At 54.6% G+C, this 16,316-nt stretch overlaps 5 protein-coding genes across 5 annotated transcripts; 3 read left to right on the top strand and 2 right to left on the bottom strand.

The window, feature by feature from the left end:
- Positions 1-32: 32 nt before the first annotated feature.
- E0L32_011346 (uncharacterized protein) lies at positions 33-3,061 on the bottom strand (the record flags this gene model as incomplete). Its single annotated transcript, XM_031134065.1, has 5 exons — positions 33-661; positions 732-800; positions 855-1,098; positions 1,155-1,578; positions 1,653-3,061. 5 exons carry the CDS (start codon positions 3,059-3,061, stop codon positions 33-35), a joined length of 2,775 nt encoding a protein of 924 aa, XP_031000664.1.
- A 1,042-nt stretch (positions 3,062-4,103) lies between these two features.
- E0L32_011345 (uncharacterized protein) lies at positions 4,104-5,831 on the bottom strand (the record flags this gene model as incomplete). Its single annotated transcript, XM_031134064.1, has 4 exons — positions 4,104-4,555; positions 4,616-5,420; positions 5,501-5,581; positions 5,649-5,831. The coding sequence occupies 4 exons, from the start codon at positions 5,829-5,831 to the stop codon at positions 4,104-4,106; spliced, it is 1,521 nt and encodes a 506-aa protein (XP_031000663.1).
- A 669-nt stretch (positions 5,832-6,500) lies between these two features.
- Positions 6,501-8,558, top strand: E0L32_011344 (uncharacterized protein; the record flags this gene model as incomplete). The annotated part of the gene is made up of 3 exons (XM_031134063.1): positions 6,501-6,513; positions 6,610-8,133; positions 8,179-8,558. 3 exons carry the CDS (start codon positions 6,501-6,503, stop codon positions 8,556-8,558), a joined length of 1,917 nt encoding a protein of 638 aa, XP_031000662.1.
- A 260-nt stretch (positions 8,559-8,818) lies between these two features.
- On the top strand, positions 8,819-10,678 carry E0L32_011343 (uncharacterized protein; the record flags this gene model as incomplete). The annotated part of the gene is made up of 3 exons (XM_031134062.1): positions 8,819-9,231; positions 9,296-10,578; positions 10,641-10,678. 3 exons carry the CDS (start codon positions 8,819-8,821, stop codon positions 10,676-10,678), a joined length of 1,734 nt encoding a protein of 577 aa, XP_031000661.1.
- An 816-nt stretch (positions 10,679-11,494) lies between these two features.
- On the top strand, positions 11,495-16,122 carry E0L32_011342 (uncharacterized protein; the record flags this gene model as incomplete). The annotated part of the gene is made up of 4 exons (XM_031134061.1): positions 11,495-11,538; positions 11,592-14,215; positions 14,284-15,961; positions 16,017-16,122. 4 exons carry the CDS (start codon positions 11,495-11,497, stop codon positions 16,120-16,122), a joined length of 4,452 nt encoding a protein of 1,483 aa, XP_031000660.1.
- Positions 16,123-16,316: the final 194 nt, after the last annotated feature.

Genomic DNA, 16,316 nt, shown 5'->3' with positions numbered 1-16,316 from the left:
CAGGATATCCAGATTTATTGCCGGCTATCTCTCTATTCTGTAGCGTCGGCATTGGGATACACACTTTGGACGCGACCCTCTTCGAAGCTCAATGCAACACGAGCACCAAAGTCAAAGGGATTGCCCTCAAACACCACAATGTCACCAGTTTCCGAGAGTTTAAGAGCCTTCTCGACATTCCTAGTCACGAGGTCAAGGGCAAGGCTGTGATTGGCGGGTCCTGCCAGCCACCCTGCCTCCCAGATGCTGCTCTGTATGTGGTTGTTCATGGTATCCCAGCTGGCGATACCGACCGTAACGCCAGCCTCAACCAGCACTTGCGGGCCTAGAGCATCAACCAACGGCGGACCAGGAAGACAATGGCGTGCGTCCCAGAAGAGCGGCTCGCAGCCCCAGAATGGAGCAACGATGACGGGGATATCGGCCTTTGCGAGCGCGTCGGCATGAAGATGTGCCTCAGCTGCGCCCATGATGACAATGTGGGCATTTGTTTCGTGCTTCAGTGCGATCATGTGTGCGATCACATCCTTGTTGTGTACATGGACGACAACGGGGATCTCACCCCTGGCAGCGCGCCTGTAGACGGAATGCGGCGGCTGTTCGGTAGTGAGGAGCTCTCGGAGTTTCTGGATCTGGAGGGTAACAGAGGGCGTCACTGGACCTATATTCGAGGCAAGAAATATTAATAACTTGAGTTAGTATGATGAATGGGTTATTAATCATGGGTTTACCTTTTCCTTCATGTCCGATCGTGAAGTGGAGTGCGACATTTGGATCAGAGACCGCGCCATCATCGAGAACTGCATCGCAAAGTTAGCTTTTATAACACATAACCACGGAGTAGCCGGCCATACCGCTCTTCGCTCCCGCTCTGAATCTCGTGCTGATGCCATGGAAGAAGCCTGTCGTCAGAGGCGGAGTCACAATGCGGGTGACCCCTGCGTGATGGGCACTCTGGACGTGAATGCCACCGAATGTAAGTCCGAATTGGGCCTCCGGAGGATTGTCAAAGTTGGCACCCGAAGAAGCACCGTCGCCTGTCGATGGTTCCAAAGCCATCTCGACAAGGCCATGCTGGCGCGTGACGATGGTGAGACCCTATGACTATCTGTTAGTGTTTCGATGGACACATTACCCAGGTAAGGAGGACTCACAGGAATCACAACACCATTGTTGACCTGGACGACAGGAGCTCCGGCCAATGTCGCCTCAGCTGCAGCGTCGGTACAACCGGTCTCTCCAATGCAAACCAGGTTCCCATCGCGGATGACGGCAGTCATATCAGACCCGCGGATCTCCTCGCCCCTCTTGCCACCCTTGCCAACGAAGCTGCTGACGATGCCCTTTAGAACGACATCTGCATGGCCGACAGGACTCACAGGTGTCTTGATCTCAGCTTCCGGCCTCGACGGGGGCGCATCTGTGACGAAGTCCTGCGACCGGCGCCAGAGGTCCGAGGATGCCCGAACAACACTACTGCCGTCGATGAAGACTTCGAGGGGGGCAGCTCCAACGCGTAAGGGGTGTCTGTCCCAGACTACAAGATCTGCGTCGTACCCAGGCCTGATGAAACCGATTCTGAAAGAAATGTTAGCCCCCACCCCACACGCCAAAAAACGAAATCATTGCGGCATGTTAAGTGTGAAACGTACCTGTTGTCCATGCCCATAAGACGGGCTGGCACCGCCATGACGGATGAAAATGCAGTCTCAGCGCTGACACCAAAGTGATGCGCGATCTGAGCTTCATAGATGAGGAACTGGCCGTGCAGCGCGGGAGCATCACGAGTGAGAGCGAGAGGAATACCGGCATCCACTATCCTCTTCGGGAAGTAGAGGGTGACATTGTAGTTCTCTTTCTTGTCACCCCACGAGTCGGTAAAGCCGACAACAGCAATATTGCGCTTCCTGACCTCGTCGGTAATTGAATCTGCGTGCAGGCCATGGTGTAAGGCCGTGATGTTGAAGCCGAACTCATCAGAGTGGTCGAACATGGCGAGGATGTCGACAGTCTCGTAGCCGTGGATGTGGAGGCTCACATCGCCGCGCAGGACGTCGACTAGAGTCTGCCACTCGAGCGACCTGGGATACTCCTCAGTCAGGCTGGCTCGGCCGAGCGCTGTCGATGCAGCCTCGCACCACATATCTTGACGCTGCTTGACTCGTCTGGCAGTGTCGTATGCCTTGCGGTAGACAAACGACTCGCCCTGTCGAGACACTAGCCCGCCGGGGACATTCTGGAACTGCCTCTTCTGGTTCTCGCCCATAGCCATCTTCAGGTATCTCTGCGGCTTGCCTCCAGCCTCGGTGAGGTTGACGAGCAGGTCATAGACAGACTCTGCGCGTTTCATTTTCAGCACGGCACCCTCGCCAGACATGGAGTTCTTGGCACCAGTCAGAACCAGAGAAGTGGTCACTCCGCCGCTAGCGACAACGGGAAAGGCCGGGTCGTTGGGCTTGATCGCGTCGATGGCCCGGCCCCACGGCGTTGCCATGGATGAGTACTCGGTCACATCCTCTGTTGCCCAAAGTTGAGGGGTTGGACGAATGCCGATGTGAGAGTGAATATCAACCAGACCTGGCGTGACGATCCGGCCTTCCAGATCAATCTTGATTGTGTCAGAGGACTCGGAGACTCTGTCTAGAGCAGACGAGCTTGCAACAACAGCAGTGATAATCCCGTCTTGCATCTCGATGGTGCAGTCCGGAGTGACCTTACCATCGCCGTCGATGAGTGTAGCATGATACAAGATGGTCCGTACGCCAGATCGAGGCTTGGCGAGACGAATGGAAGCCAAGCCGTGATCTACAGCGGGTCGTTCCTGGTTGGCGGCGCATTGTGCCAAGCCATATTCCAGGTCCTCTGGAAGTAGCGAGGCGTAACCACTTTGAGTGGTCGTGTCCAATGAAGGATGATGCCAGAAATGTCCGACCAGTAGATAGGTTGTCGCCGCAGCAAGAACACAACTGAGCAGGAAGTTCTTCTCAATGACACGCAGCGCTGACTTCCGCGGCCGCTGCCATTTGCAAGGTTGGCCGTCCATCTGGAAGGAGTCCTTCATGTTTGGTGGATTGATTCATGGAGCTGCACCAAGGCGTATTTGCTGCACCGGCTATTACAGGCCACCGCGAGATCATCGATGCTTATCTAGCCTTTGAAGCATCGCAAGCATATTCATAGCCCTTACCCAATCAAGGCACTGCTCATCAACCCCTCCGATGTGACGGTTATGGAGATGTGCTATGCTGGTCCTGCATGTTCGCTCGGCTAGTGTGCTCCCAATTGGGAAACAGTTTTAGCGACAGGCGACGTCCAGGGACTAACTAAAATTTGCAATTCAACCCGCCTGCCGCCTTACTATTCTCAGCTTATCTACCCTGAACTCGTATCAAAGTGCTGTGATCTGTACGTGATATCAGGAAACTGGTGTGGTGTGTCTACCACTTCAATGTTGCCCATGCGGCTGAGCGCCGATCCAGACCTAAGCCGGAGGTCCTTAGCACTCAAGTTTCTATTAGCACAAGATGTTGATGATCTCAGGATACCGTTACTACCAGAGAGACTCGACGTACAAGCCATGGCCGTTTCATCCGCTCGAACCGGGTACCCTCGGTGAAAAGCGTCCGATACTTAGGCTCACGCCTCCAAAAACATTAACGATAGATTCCGAGCGCCATCGAAAGAGATCAACAAGAGCCCTCGGCCTGGACTGGCTTAACCCGGAATGTCGCAGATGGTTTCTCGTAAGATCAATGAAGCTAAGTGTGTAGCCCGATCTCGCGCATTATTGCTCACATCGACTCTGAACGCTTCTACTGGTCCAGACCCTGCTGGTACGAATCTGACGGGGTCACGCCTACGGAGATGATCATGGCAAGCAGACACACGGATTAGAAGGTTTGAACATAATTCCCACTAACTCCATCGACATGAGAAAAGTCATTCTCAAGTGCTACAGCACTGCCATATTGTTCCAGTCCGTCAGCAAACCATGATCAGACATCGTAGGAATCATCATCATCGTCATCTATCCCTTTGCTCGTCCAAACACCTCCACTCTCCACACCTACCAGCTCGAAACACCCATAAACCACAATCCACATTTACAGAACATAGCGGAAGATGAGCTTCTGCTCCTTGTCCGTGCGGTCGAGAAACTCGTCGCCTTCGTTGACCTGAACAGTCTCCGTAAGCGCCATACGGTCCCGTCTCTTGTTCTCCCAGATCAGGTAGTATCGCAGGATGAATATCACGAAGATGCACAATGCGAAGCAGATGAATGACGCGCGGAAGGCGGTCTCGTAGACGGGAGCCTCGCTATTGAGGAAGAGCTGCGGGGCGACGACCTGTCCGACGCAGAAGGCAATGTACATCATGGCGGATGCGGTAGCCTTCTTGGTATAGCCGGCAAAGTTGCTAGACACGAGGGACATGGTCAGAGTGGCGACGATGCCGTGGGTCTGAACGACGTAGTAGGAGCCCAGGAGACCGCGCTGGTTCCATCGTGGCAACGTGTAGAGCAGGACAGCGCCAATCAAAGCGGGAACTTGGCATCCTGGTAGCAAATGTTAGCGCGCAAACCCGGAGTCAGGCATATGCAGAACAAAGAACATACCGATGATGAGCCATGTTCGGATGTTCTTGAAACGAGAGGTCATATAGCCTCCAAAGATGAGGCAGATGGCTTGGATAACACCCAGAGGGCACAGGAGCAGAGTCGAGTATAGGGTGCTGAAACCAAAGCCCTTGACGACAATGCTGCCAAAGGATGCGACACCACCAGCAGGGATGTCATCCAGGAAGGTAGCGGCGACGAGCAGCCAGCAGGGAATGTCGGTCAGGCACTCGCGGAACTGGGACCACTTCCAGACATTGCTGTCCACGCCGGTGCGGTTCTCACGGACACGCTCGATGGCCTGGGCCCGCTCCTTCTCGGTAAGCCAGCGGGCGTTCATGGGCGAATCGGGTAGGTAGAAAACGAGGAAGGCGCCGTAGAAGATGGTGATGGCGCCAAAGATGATGAAGAACCAAGACCAGTTGGGCACCTTGGAGTTGTTAATATGGGCAATGCCGTATCCCAGAAGGCCGCCGCAGACCTGGCCAATCGAGTTGCCCAGATACCACCAGGTAATACGCATGGGTTGCTCCTCGCGCTTCCACCACTGCGACGAGATGATGATAAAGGCCGGGTTGATGCAGGACTCGAGGCAGCCGAGCAGGGCGCGGATGGTCATGAGGGCAGCAAACGAGCGCGACGCGGGCAGCGTCATGAGCACGGCACCCCACAGGATGGTGGCGCACGCGACGAAGCGGCCGACGGGGAAGCGGACGACAAGACGGGCGACGAAGGGCTGAGAAACCATGTACGACAGGTAGAAGATGGAGCCGGAGGCCCAGCTGTACTGATTGCCGACCAGTTTCTGTCAGGCGGCAGTTAGACATGTATACCCTGGAGACGTGTGGGCTAGTCAGGGTGTGCGAGACGCGCGCAAAGACTTACGTTGTCCGTGATGAGGCCGAAGTTTGCGGAGTAGGACAAGGCATTCTTGTCCATGAAATTGAGCGTGTAGGTAATGACCATCTGCCTCCCGTCAATTACAGGCCTTCTCCACAAGCAAGCATCCAAAGATGCTTAAGATGCTTCTTACCAGAGGCAGGAGGTGGAAGTCAATCTTGCGCCGCAGGCGCCGATCCTCCTCCGGGCTCAAGGGCCCGGCATGGTGCTCTTTGGCAAACTGATAGGCCTTGTCAAAGTTCTTGGAAGAGCCATCGGCGACCGACTCGGTGGCGGGCTCGATGTTCTTCTCCACCTTGTCTTCGGCTGACGACATCTTGGCTGTCTGCAACGCGGCTTGATTGACGGACTGGGCTGCTTGTTGGGGCTTGGGGTCCTCAAGGTTGGTTTAGCAAGGACCGCTGCAAGACAACAAGGTGCACGAGCCCGAGGAGGAGCGAGGATATATCTACTCCGGTCGAGATGGAGTTGAAAGATAAGAGAAAAAGCCTCCCAGGAGAGATGCTCCGCAAGAGCACCCAACAGCACATGCCCCCGCTACCCCAGATCCATGGTCGCGTGTACAGGGTTCTCGACGAAGCTGGAGGGTTCATCTTTTCGCTAGTTCGCTCCGGAGCAGGAGGTTGCATTAGACTTAGCCGAGACAAATACCGGATCAGGAAGTCCGTGAAGCGAAGACTCCCCACTTGGCTTGACTCGATGATCCCACCGTTATCTCTGACGTCTGGCCAGCTAGGTCTGGGCTACCCACGGCATAACCATCTGCATTTGCAAATGTTATGTCTTGAATAAACGCGCGACCAATATCTACTGTGCATCCACACACCCACAAGGCGAGGCGAAAACCCACAAGGCGGCTGTCGAGAGATAGTCGGGACGAAGCATCTTGGAGCTCAAATGTCGCGCTTCTCGCGTCGGCTGGCTCGGCTTCCCAACTTCCACATTCAATCATTTTCACACTGACCCAGCGTCGCGACCAGCAGCCATGGCGAAAGCCCGTATGCCTAGGTCCAAGACAGGTGCGAGCAGCTCAAGATGACAGACCCGGGGTTGTTTGACGGCTCTCCAGCTGACCCGCTATTCCCGCATCCCAGGTTGCCAAGCGTGTCGGCGCCGCAAGGTCCGCTGTGATGAGACGAAGCCCATCTGCCGCGCGTGCGAGCGGCTCGACCTCTCGTGCGTGTACGGCCCTGCCCTGGGCAGCTCCACTCCGGAAGCATCTAAGTATCGGGTTCGCTTTGTGAACTCCCCATACTCCAGATCCGTGCTGGAATCCAGCGCCGCCGCGCCGAGCAATGGCCAATCAGGCGCGGGTCCTACAGAGACCTCGTCTGTCGAGGCATCAGTGTCCCCCACAGTACCCGACACTCGGGCTCGCGGCCAACAGCCTGTAAACCTACAGGATCTTTCCGCTTCAGGAGAGTATGTCGAAGCCGACCCGTTAGCCAACATCACGTCCATGTCTAGAGGCGACCCGGAGCAATCTAGTCATGAAGTCATCTCTCCTCAACAGGACGCATCGACCTGGGATCCGGGGCCCATGCCGCTGATGGGTGTGCCTGGTCAAGCAAATTTCCCCAACCAGCAAGCCGTATTCCTGCCACAGGATCTATCGGCTCCGGATGCGGAAGGGGCCATGGGCATGATGCCCATGCCCGCATTCTTCGATCTGAACATGAACTTTGACTCGTTGAGCGACGACTGGATGGCCTTTCCTTCCGCACCCGTCGGAAGGCAAATACCCAGAACAACGACCTACCGGGAGGAAGAAAACCAGAGCCCTTCATCCGAAGCCAGCGGGGTCGTCAGTATCACTCCTGCTGACCATGGCCTCATTCAGCACTACCTGAATGTGATGTCTCAGTACACCAAGATGCGAAGCTCCGGCGACGAGAACATGTACACCCAGATATTCAGCAATATGGCATTATTTTACCCGCCACTTTACCATGCCATAATGGCCTGGACTGGCATCCATCTTGGCCAGAGCAAACGGCAGACTCGCCTTGTAACCGAGGCCGAGCAGCGGAACAGTCGCGCGGTAGTACTGCTGCATCAGGATCAGGAGATTGCGAATCATCTCGAGCTGGCGCTGGTCACCATCTGGTTTGCCCTACAGTTCGAGCTCCTAGCTGCTCGGGGGATCGACTCGTTTTGTCTCCACCTCGAGTTTGCTGCTGACCTGATCGATGCTTGTCGCCGCCAGGCCAGAAACAACGACCGTCCTCCAAATCTCAACCCCATAAGCTCCCGTGTGCTGTCGTGGCTGGGCAGCTATGATGCCAGAGCCTCCTGGATCGGAGGCACAGGCCGTTTGCTACAAAGTCTAGAGATGTACCGATCGGACTATGACTTCCTGGATGCTGCGTTTCCAGATCCATCCCAGGACAAGGCTAGCAGCATATCCGACCTGAAATCGTCTCTACGAGCGAATATGGAGCTCGATATGGTGGACAATCGGATAGCGCTTTTGCACCGACGAGTCATAACCGCGCCGGCCGCTGTATGGTCTCAGGTCGTGTCAGATTTGCTCTCTATGCAAGAGCGACTGGAGACTGCCTCTCCTACTGCGGCAGCTCTGGAGACAATTCTTCACAAGGGGACTCGGAGCGTCAAAGGTGAGATAACGACCAAGCTGTTCAATAATTTGCTGTTGTTATCAGCTTATTACAGCGTTATCATCGAATTCCATGGGCGCCTGCTGCCGGCCTCTGTAGTAGGCAATCTGGAGCCGAGCAAGCTGATAACCGCTCAGGCCGCGGCTGACCGGATCATCCGCATCTCGGCCTGGGTGAACCGGCTCCGGTTGCCGTCTCCACAGAACATCTGGCTCCGTATCTTGTTCCTCGCAGGGATCGAGACCACGGACCTGGTACAGCAGGACTGGGTGCTCAGGACGTTTGCCGATGCCGAGAGGTGGGGAGGTAATTTTACAAAGGCGCGAGTGTTACTGGAATTCATTATCAAGGAGCAAGGGGACCGAGGCACTAGGATTGATTACCTGGATGCGATGAAGCGAAGCACTGGTTTGTTCATTATCTAATGGAGTTAACCTTTTGGTCCGCTCCCCTCGTGCAATAGCCTATCTACCTGTACCGTAGCTAGACGTGAACTTGCGCGCGACTTTCTCCACATTCTCTGCTGATCCAAGGGACTGGGTGCGCTCTAGCTGTTACGTCCGGTCTTGGGCCGGTCGTTCGGCAGACTCCGCCCAATTCGGCAATCCCCTCGCGTGTGGCCACACATCACTTATCTGCGTCGATATAATGAATTGTACCTACTGTGGCCACTGGCTTCTTGGTAATGGGCGACTTAAACGCCGATATGGAGAAGAACACACCGCCATACACCGCCTGGCCAGCCCAGCCGCGCCAGAAGTGGTCGAAGCTCACAACTTGGCTGGCTGGCCTTGCACTCGCCCTCTTCCTGATCTCGCAGTATCACGGTCGTCATGTATCATTTTTACCGTGTCGCAACAAAGATAGGATTGATGACTGGTGTCCGTTGCCCGATGCCATCACTCCTTCTGGCGATGGCCTCAGGGACAGCAGTCACTTGATGGGCACGGAGCGACACAAGCTTCAGGCTGAGCGTCTTGGCACAGCTGTCCAAGTGCCAACAGAGAGCTTCGACGACAATGGTGAAGTTGACGAGGACCCTAGGTGGAAGACATTTGACAAGTTCCACCAAGTCTTGGAGGAGTTGTTCCCCCTTGTGTATGAAGGAGCTCTAATTAAGCCTTCCAAAACCACAATTGACTGATTCTGAATCGAACTGCAGGCATTCGAATCTCGAGAGGCAAAAGGTGAACAAGTACGGACTGCTGTTCAAGTTACAAGGCAGTAATACTTCCCTGAAGCCCGTCTTATTCACCGCACACCAGGACGTTGTTCCGGCGGGCTCACACGCAGAATGGAAGTACCCGCCTTTTGCTGGCCACTACGATGGGACCTGGGTGTGGGGACGAGGCGCTGCAGACTGCAAGAACGTGCTCATCGGGCTGCTGTCGGTGATGGAGGATCTTCTATCGCAATCGTTCAGTCCCAAGCGGACAATCGTGCTTGCTTTCGGCTTCGACGAGGAAACCGGCGGCGTTCGAGGAGCCACCCGCCTGAACCAGGTTCTCCTCCAGCAATACGGCAAAGATTCTTTTGCCTTCTTGATGGACGAGGGAGGCAACGGAGTGAAGACACTTGGTGACTTCATGTATGCCTACCCAGCGGTTGGCGAGAAGGGGTACTATGACGCCGAGCTCCGGCTCACAGTCAGAGGCGGACACAGCTCCAAGCCGCCTCCGCACACGGGTATCGGAGTATTTGCCCAAGCAATTGTCGCCCTCGAAGACCAGCCTTACACACCGGTACTGCCACAATGGAGTCCGTTCCGCCGAGCGCTCGAGTGTAACGCAAAATACTCGCCACACAGTGTTCAACCGTGGCTGAAGGATGCACTGCTGCATGACAGCGAGGAAGTGTTGGCCCGCCGGCTTGGAGAGGTTCTGACCGCCGACAGGTGGTTGATGCAGACCAGTCAGGCCGTCGATGTCGTGACGGGGGGGGTCAAAGTCAATGCTCTGCCAGAGACAGTGACGGTCATGATCAACCATCGCGTAGCTCTCCACGAGTCCGTCGACGACGTCAACCGCCACATCCAGAGCATCGTCGAGCCCATCGCACAGAAGAATGGACTGCAGTTCAGGGATCTGACCAAGGCAGATTCAGACCTCGTCAGTGAGAATAGCACTCTCCTGGCCGGCACCGTCGAGCTCCGATCAGGGCAGTTATTGCCCCCTGCGCCGGTCTCCCCCACCGACAACAGAGTTTGGGCAGTCTTCAGCGGCACTCTTCGCTCCGTGTTTGAGACTTCGGAGAGCGGGCTCAACAAGACCGTCGTTCCAGTAGGCAACATAATGACGGGGAACACAGACACTACGCACTACTGGGACCTGACGAGAAACATTTATCGGTACAGCCCGGCCAGGGATGGCACACGACTCGACGTACACGCTACGGATGAGCGGATGCTCATGGAGGCCCATTTGGAGGGCATGAGAGTTTACTATGGTAAGTCGTAACTATGGCTACTCTCAAAGCTTCCCTTGACTGTCTCTAACTTGAGCCTTTAGACTTGATCCGCAACTTCGATGGCTTGGAGGATGAATAAAAGAGACTGGAAAAGATCGGCTTGACGACCTGAGATACTCAGAGATGGAATGAAGCCATAATTACGATTCTAAAATATCAAGTCCCAAATTGCAAACTACCTATGTGTGCTAAGTCGTACTTGTAAGAACCGAGTGGTGAGAGAAATGTGCAAAGTCCCCGAGGATTCCGGTAGGGAATCTCATCCTGTATCCTTGTCTACCGCCTCATGCCTGACTTGGCTTATTGCGGGTCTATTCAATGCTAATACTAATTAATAAACTCGAGGAATCACATTGCCATGAGCACAACTACCTGTCTCTATCCTACGATCAATTGCATGGGAGACGAATCGGCCGGAGTTCGATCGGTGGCAATTCCGACTCGATTGCCCGATTAGGAAATCAGGTCGGCTATGTCGCCCTCCCTTTCGCGGCCCAATCGCACCAAACCCCGTCTTTGCCGAAAACTCTCTCCAGTTCGCCCATCCGGTCAAGGGTAGGAGATGCAGACCCCACTGGCCACTGGGATTGAGACCTTCTCCAGGCCCAGAAAGTCGGGAGTCTGCAGACCCTCTCGCTTAGAAAGGAAGGCGAACGGTAAAATCCCGATCCATACATGGCAACCGTTCAACCGGTTCTAAGCTTCTACAGCGAGCGGACTCCCAGTGGCGCAAATCTAGGGGCTCTGCTGACGATTCAAATGTCGTCGGCGCAGCTCATCTGACCTGTTCGATGTGCCATATCTGAGGCACACGCGTCCAATACCTGCGAGCGTCTTATCATCTCTGGCAGCTTATCACTATCCCCCCCTTGGACTATCCAAGGTGTAAGCCAAGATGAGAGGTTCACAGTTCTCAATGCTCGAGGATCTGTCGAGAAGGTATGGATTTTGTTCAGAGCCCTGTATAATGACGATGCACTGACACGATACAGGCAAATATGGAGGCACCGCTTTAGAATTTTGTCTCGATTCATCGAGCAGGGCAACTTGCATCTCGCGTGCGTTTTCATATCGTTGCTCTCTGGATTTGCCATCTACACCATCCGCAGACGCCAAGAATCACGTCTTGTAGACTCCAGAGGCATCAATGCAAGGCATACTAGGTGCCCGATCCTGCCAGCCTACGCCATCGCTCAGGCCATCACCTCGGCAGTTGCTTTCTCACTCTCGTTATGGATTGCAATCCACCATGGCGTATGGAAGGAGTCTGTTGCTGTGGGATATGTCTTTCTTTTTAGTCTATCCCAATTCATCGTCAAATCTGATACAACACGGTCCGCGATCCGCCATCAAGTCAACGCCACAGTTTTCGCAATCACGCTTCTGGAAGCTGTTGAGCTTCTGTTGCCCCTGAGCATCATCGGAACTCCCGTGGGTCCAGAGCTCGTGGAAAGAGTCAAGCTCATCTCTCTGGCTATTACTGTATTCATAGCTTTTATTACACCCCGCCAGGTCAGGTCAAAGGAGTCTAATGTCGAGGATGTGATTGATCCATCCAAGGAAGAGGCATCTGCTGAGGAGATTTGCTCATGGTTCTCATATTACCTTTCCTACGACTGGCTCACATACCTGATATTGCGAGGCTTCTCACGGAACCTACAACTCGACGATCTCCCCGAGTTGCCGTCATACGACGCCCCACTGAGACTGCTTCGACGAATGTCGAACGTGCGATTGGGCGGCTCCCGGACATTCCACTCACTCCTCAGGACTTTCCGATGGGAGATCGCGAGTATCATGCTCTGGGGGACGATGACAGCCTGCGTTGAATACGTCGCCGCTTTCGCTATGTTCAACCTACTAGCATATCTGGAAGATCCGGACTCAACAGCCTTTGTCATCCATCCGTTTGTGTGGATAGCCTTGCTTTTCATTGGACCCATGACGCGCTCGGTTTGCTACCAACGATCGATCTTCCAGAGCACCAGACTGATGGTTCTCTGGAGGGCTACGGTTCTGCAAGAAATCTACCAGAAGATGCTCGGATCGCGCAGTGAAGACGCGATTCACATGACAGAAGAAGAAGACTACGGAGCCCAGGCCCCGGAGGTGCCTAGCGAGGAGCCTCTCGACTCCCCTACCGGCAAGTCAGTCAAAACGGAAAGCCTCGTCTCTTACGATGCCGATATGATATCCAACGCCTCAGACATGTTTTATGCTTTTACTGCCAGTCTTGTCTCGGCGGCGGTGGCCATGACGTTCCTCTACCAGCTCCTGGGTTGGCCGTCCCTGGTCGGCATCGCGGTCATGGTTTTCATGACTCCGCTTCCCGCCATATTTTCCCAGCGCATGTCACGGCTGCACCACCACGTCATGGAGGCCACTGACCTTAGACTGGGCCGCATTTCAGAGTATCTGCACTCGATCCGCACACTCAAGTACTTCGCATGGGAGCCCATGGTCGTTGAAAACATCAACAACATCCGTTTGACTGAACAGCAACGAATCTGGAAGAGGAACCTGACCTCCATGTTCGTTTCAATGACTGGGGACCTGCTGTCGCTGGTCAGTCTGTTGGCCATGTTTGTCTCGCTCATCCTCTTCACCGACCGACCTCTCCACGCGCCTATGGCGTTCACGTCACTAGCCATCACTGAGACACTACGCTCCCAATTCGTCTGGCTCTGCAAAGTGATTCAGTGGGTCTCTCAGGCTCGTGGATCCCTGACCAGAGTCGACAGCTTCCTGGACGCACCCGTGGACAGGCAGCGACATGAGCCTGGCCCAGCAGAGTTGAAGAACGCTACAGTCCGCTGGTCTCCGCAATCGCCATTTGCCCTGCACGATGTCTCTTTGGCCTTCCGCGAAGGAGAATTGAATGTGATCCAAGGCTCCACAGGGAGCGGCAAGTCGCTCCTCCTGTTGTCTCTCCTGGGCGAGACTACCCTTGAGTCTGGACAGATCACCTGTCCACCTGATGTTGCCTATGTTCCCCAGACAGCGTGGCTTCAGAATACCTCGATTCGAAACAACATACTCTTCTACAGCCCCTATGATGAGGTGCGGTACAATAAAGTTCTAAACGCCTGCGATCTCCTGGATGATCTCAGCCGACTGCCACTGGGCGACTCGACGCAGGTTGGAGAGCGTGGGTCTGCTCTGTCTGGCGGGCAAAAGCAGCGCATATCCTTGGCCAGAGCACTATACTCGCCCGCCTCTACGTTGCTTCTTGACGATATCTTCTCTGCCTTGGACACCCATACTACGTCGCAAGTTTACAGCCGATGTTTCCAAACGGACCTTCTGAATGGTCGTACCGTCATCCTCATCACACACCTGGCCTCAGCGTTACAGGATGCCGACTTTCTCGTCTCGATGGATGAGTGCGGAACTTTTGCAGGTCAAGTCACTTATGACACCCAAGACAAGCATGGAAAGTCCATGACAGCTGTGCAACTGGAGACCGTCGAGACGAGCTCAAGTCGAACCCCGAGCGTTGAATCTATCTCGTCAATCCCTGATGCCGAAGCTCGAAGAAATGACCAGATCAGTTTCGAGGTTCATGAGGACATCCCGGATGAGAAGCAAGCGTCTGGCCGAGTTCCTCGGAGTATGAGTAAGTCCACAACTTCCCTCCATATTGCGACCTTCCCTGTATCGTATCTACTAACTGTTACTCCACAGTCCTGAAGTATATGGTGCTCTTTGGCGGCGTCCCGCATGCCTTGCTAGCCATCATCAGTGCGCTTGTAGTGCAGCTCGCCTACTTCTCCATCACACTCTGGCTCTCGGTCTGGACGAACGCCACCGCCGGAAAAGATGGCCAGCCCACGAGCCAGAGCTATTACCTGTACGTTTATACCGGAACTGTCCTAGGATTCGTTCTGTTGCAGTTCTCGAACAACTTCATCTACCAACGAGGCGGATGGCATGCATCGAAGACCATGCACCAGCGACTCATCAGTGCTATTGTCAAAGCGCCTGTCGCTTGGTTCGACCATACCCCAATAGGACAGATCCTCAACCGCTTCGGGCTCGATACCCAATCCATGGACGCGGTGCTGGTTGACTGGCTCCGTATGACTCTGGACAATGGCCTCCGCTTCATGCTTCGACTTGCCGGCATCGCATCCATCATGCCCATCTTCGCTTTACCCGCCGGGTTCTTCTGCATGATCGGCTTCACCACTGGAGAGCTGTATTCACGAGCCGAGATCTCGATCAAGAGGATTGTCGCAATCAAATTCGCACCCGTCTTCTCACACTTCAATGAAACCTCGACTGGCATGGCTGTCATCCGGGCCCGACGCTCCTTCGAAGGAGTGTTCCAACAACTCCTCGCAGACAAGCTCTCCCAGCACATGCGGGCGGCCGAAGCACAGTTCAACTGCAACCGCTGGGTGTCAATCAGGTCCGACTTTTGCGCAGCGACCATCGCTATTACCGCGGGCTGCATCGCATACTACAAATCCGGTTCGGCAGGTCTCGTCGGCTTCTCCCTGACCAACGCGATCGGACTCAGTCAGACTATCCTGACCTTGGTCCGCAACATGAACGAACTGGAAGTTGAGCTCAACTCATTCCAACGCATCTACGACTACACCAAGATTGCCCCTGAAGAGAGCCCGGAGACTGAGGCTCTCTTGGCCAAGAACAGCATCCCTGCATCCTGGCCATCCTCAGGCAAGGTTGAGATCCGTGACGTCAAGGCGCGCTACACAGTCGACCAAGCAGACGTCTTACACGGCATTAGCTTCGACGCCAAGCCTGGCGAGCGCATCGCCATCATCGGGCGAACGGGCAGTGGCAAGAGCACTCTCGGACTCTCCATTCTACGGTCAACGTATATTAGCGCCGGCCAGGTTATCGTCGACGGCGTTGACATCGCCAAGATACCCCTGAGACGCCTGCGCAAGGCCATTAGCCTCATTCCTCAGGACACAATGCTCTTCTCCGGCGACGCGCAGTTCAACCTGGACCCTTTTGGAGAGATGGGCGAATCGGAGTTGCAGTCTGTCCTCGAAACGTGCGACCTGACGCAGCAGGACGACCTCGCTGCCAGCGACAGCGATGTGACGCGCAAGAACAAGCTGTCTGTGCATATGCCAATTGCGAGCGGTGGAAAGAACTTCAGCAACGGGCAACGGCAGATCTTTGGCCTCGCACGAGCCATGTGCCGCCGCTCGAAGCTCATCATTATGGACGAGGTGACGGCATCAGTGGACCACGATACGGACACGCGCATGCAGAGGCTAATTCGCTCCGAGTTTGTTGGGTCGACTATTATCACGATTGCCCATCGTTTGCGTACGGTGGTAGACTATGACCGTGTGATCGTCATGAGAGAGGGACGCGTCGTTGAGTAAGTTCTCCTCGCTGCCGTTGTTCAAGTTACTTAGTGCTAACGTAGGAAACAGAATGGGCACCCCGTCAGAGTTAATAGAAGCGCAAGGGACGTTCTGGGACATGCTGAGAAACACTGGAGAGTACGATGAACTGATCAAGCTGGTGAAGAACAAATAGAGTGAGTTTAGCGACCACAAAAAGCATCTGCGTTAAAGAGGTTCAGCATAGTGTCAAGGAGAACCTTATGGATGCCATATCCAAAAATGTAAATCATATGAGGAAACATGGTTGCTGATTGACCGCTGCCTTCGGCGTAAATGTGCTATGGTCAAAGATTGCCAGACAATCTGTGTTGACAGTGACTTCCATTC

Source organism: Thyridium curvatum (assembly GCF_004353045.1).
Source record: "Thyridium curvatum strain D216 chromosome Unknown NODE_104_length_128155_cov_78.148999, whole genome shotgun sequence".
Lineage (NCBI taxonomy): Eukaryota > Fungi > Ascomycota > Sordariomycetes > Thyridiales > Thyridiaceae > Thyridium > Thyridium curvatum.
The sequence above is the reverse complement of the archived record's forward strand: the minus strand, read 5'-3'. Positions and strand labels throughout refer to the sequence as shown.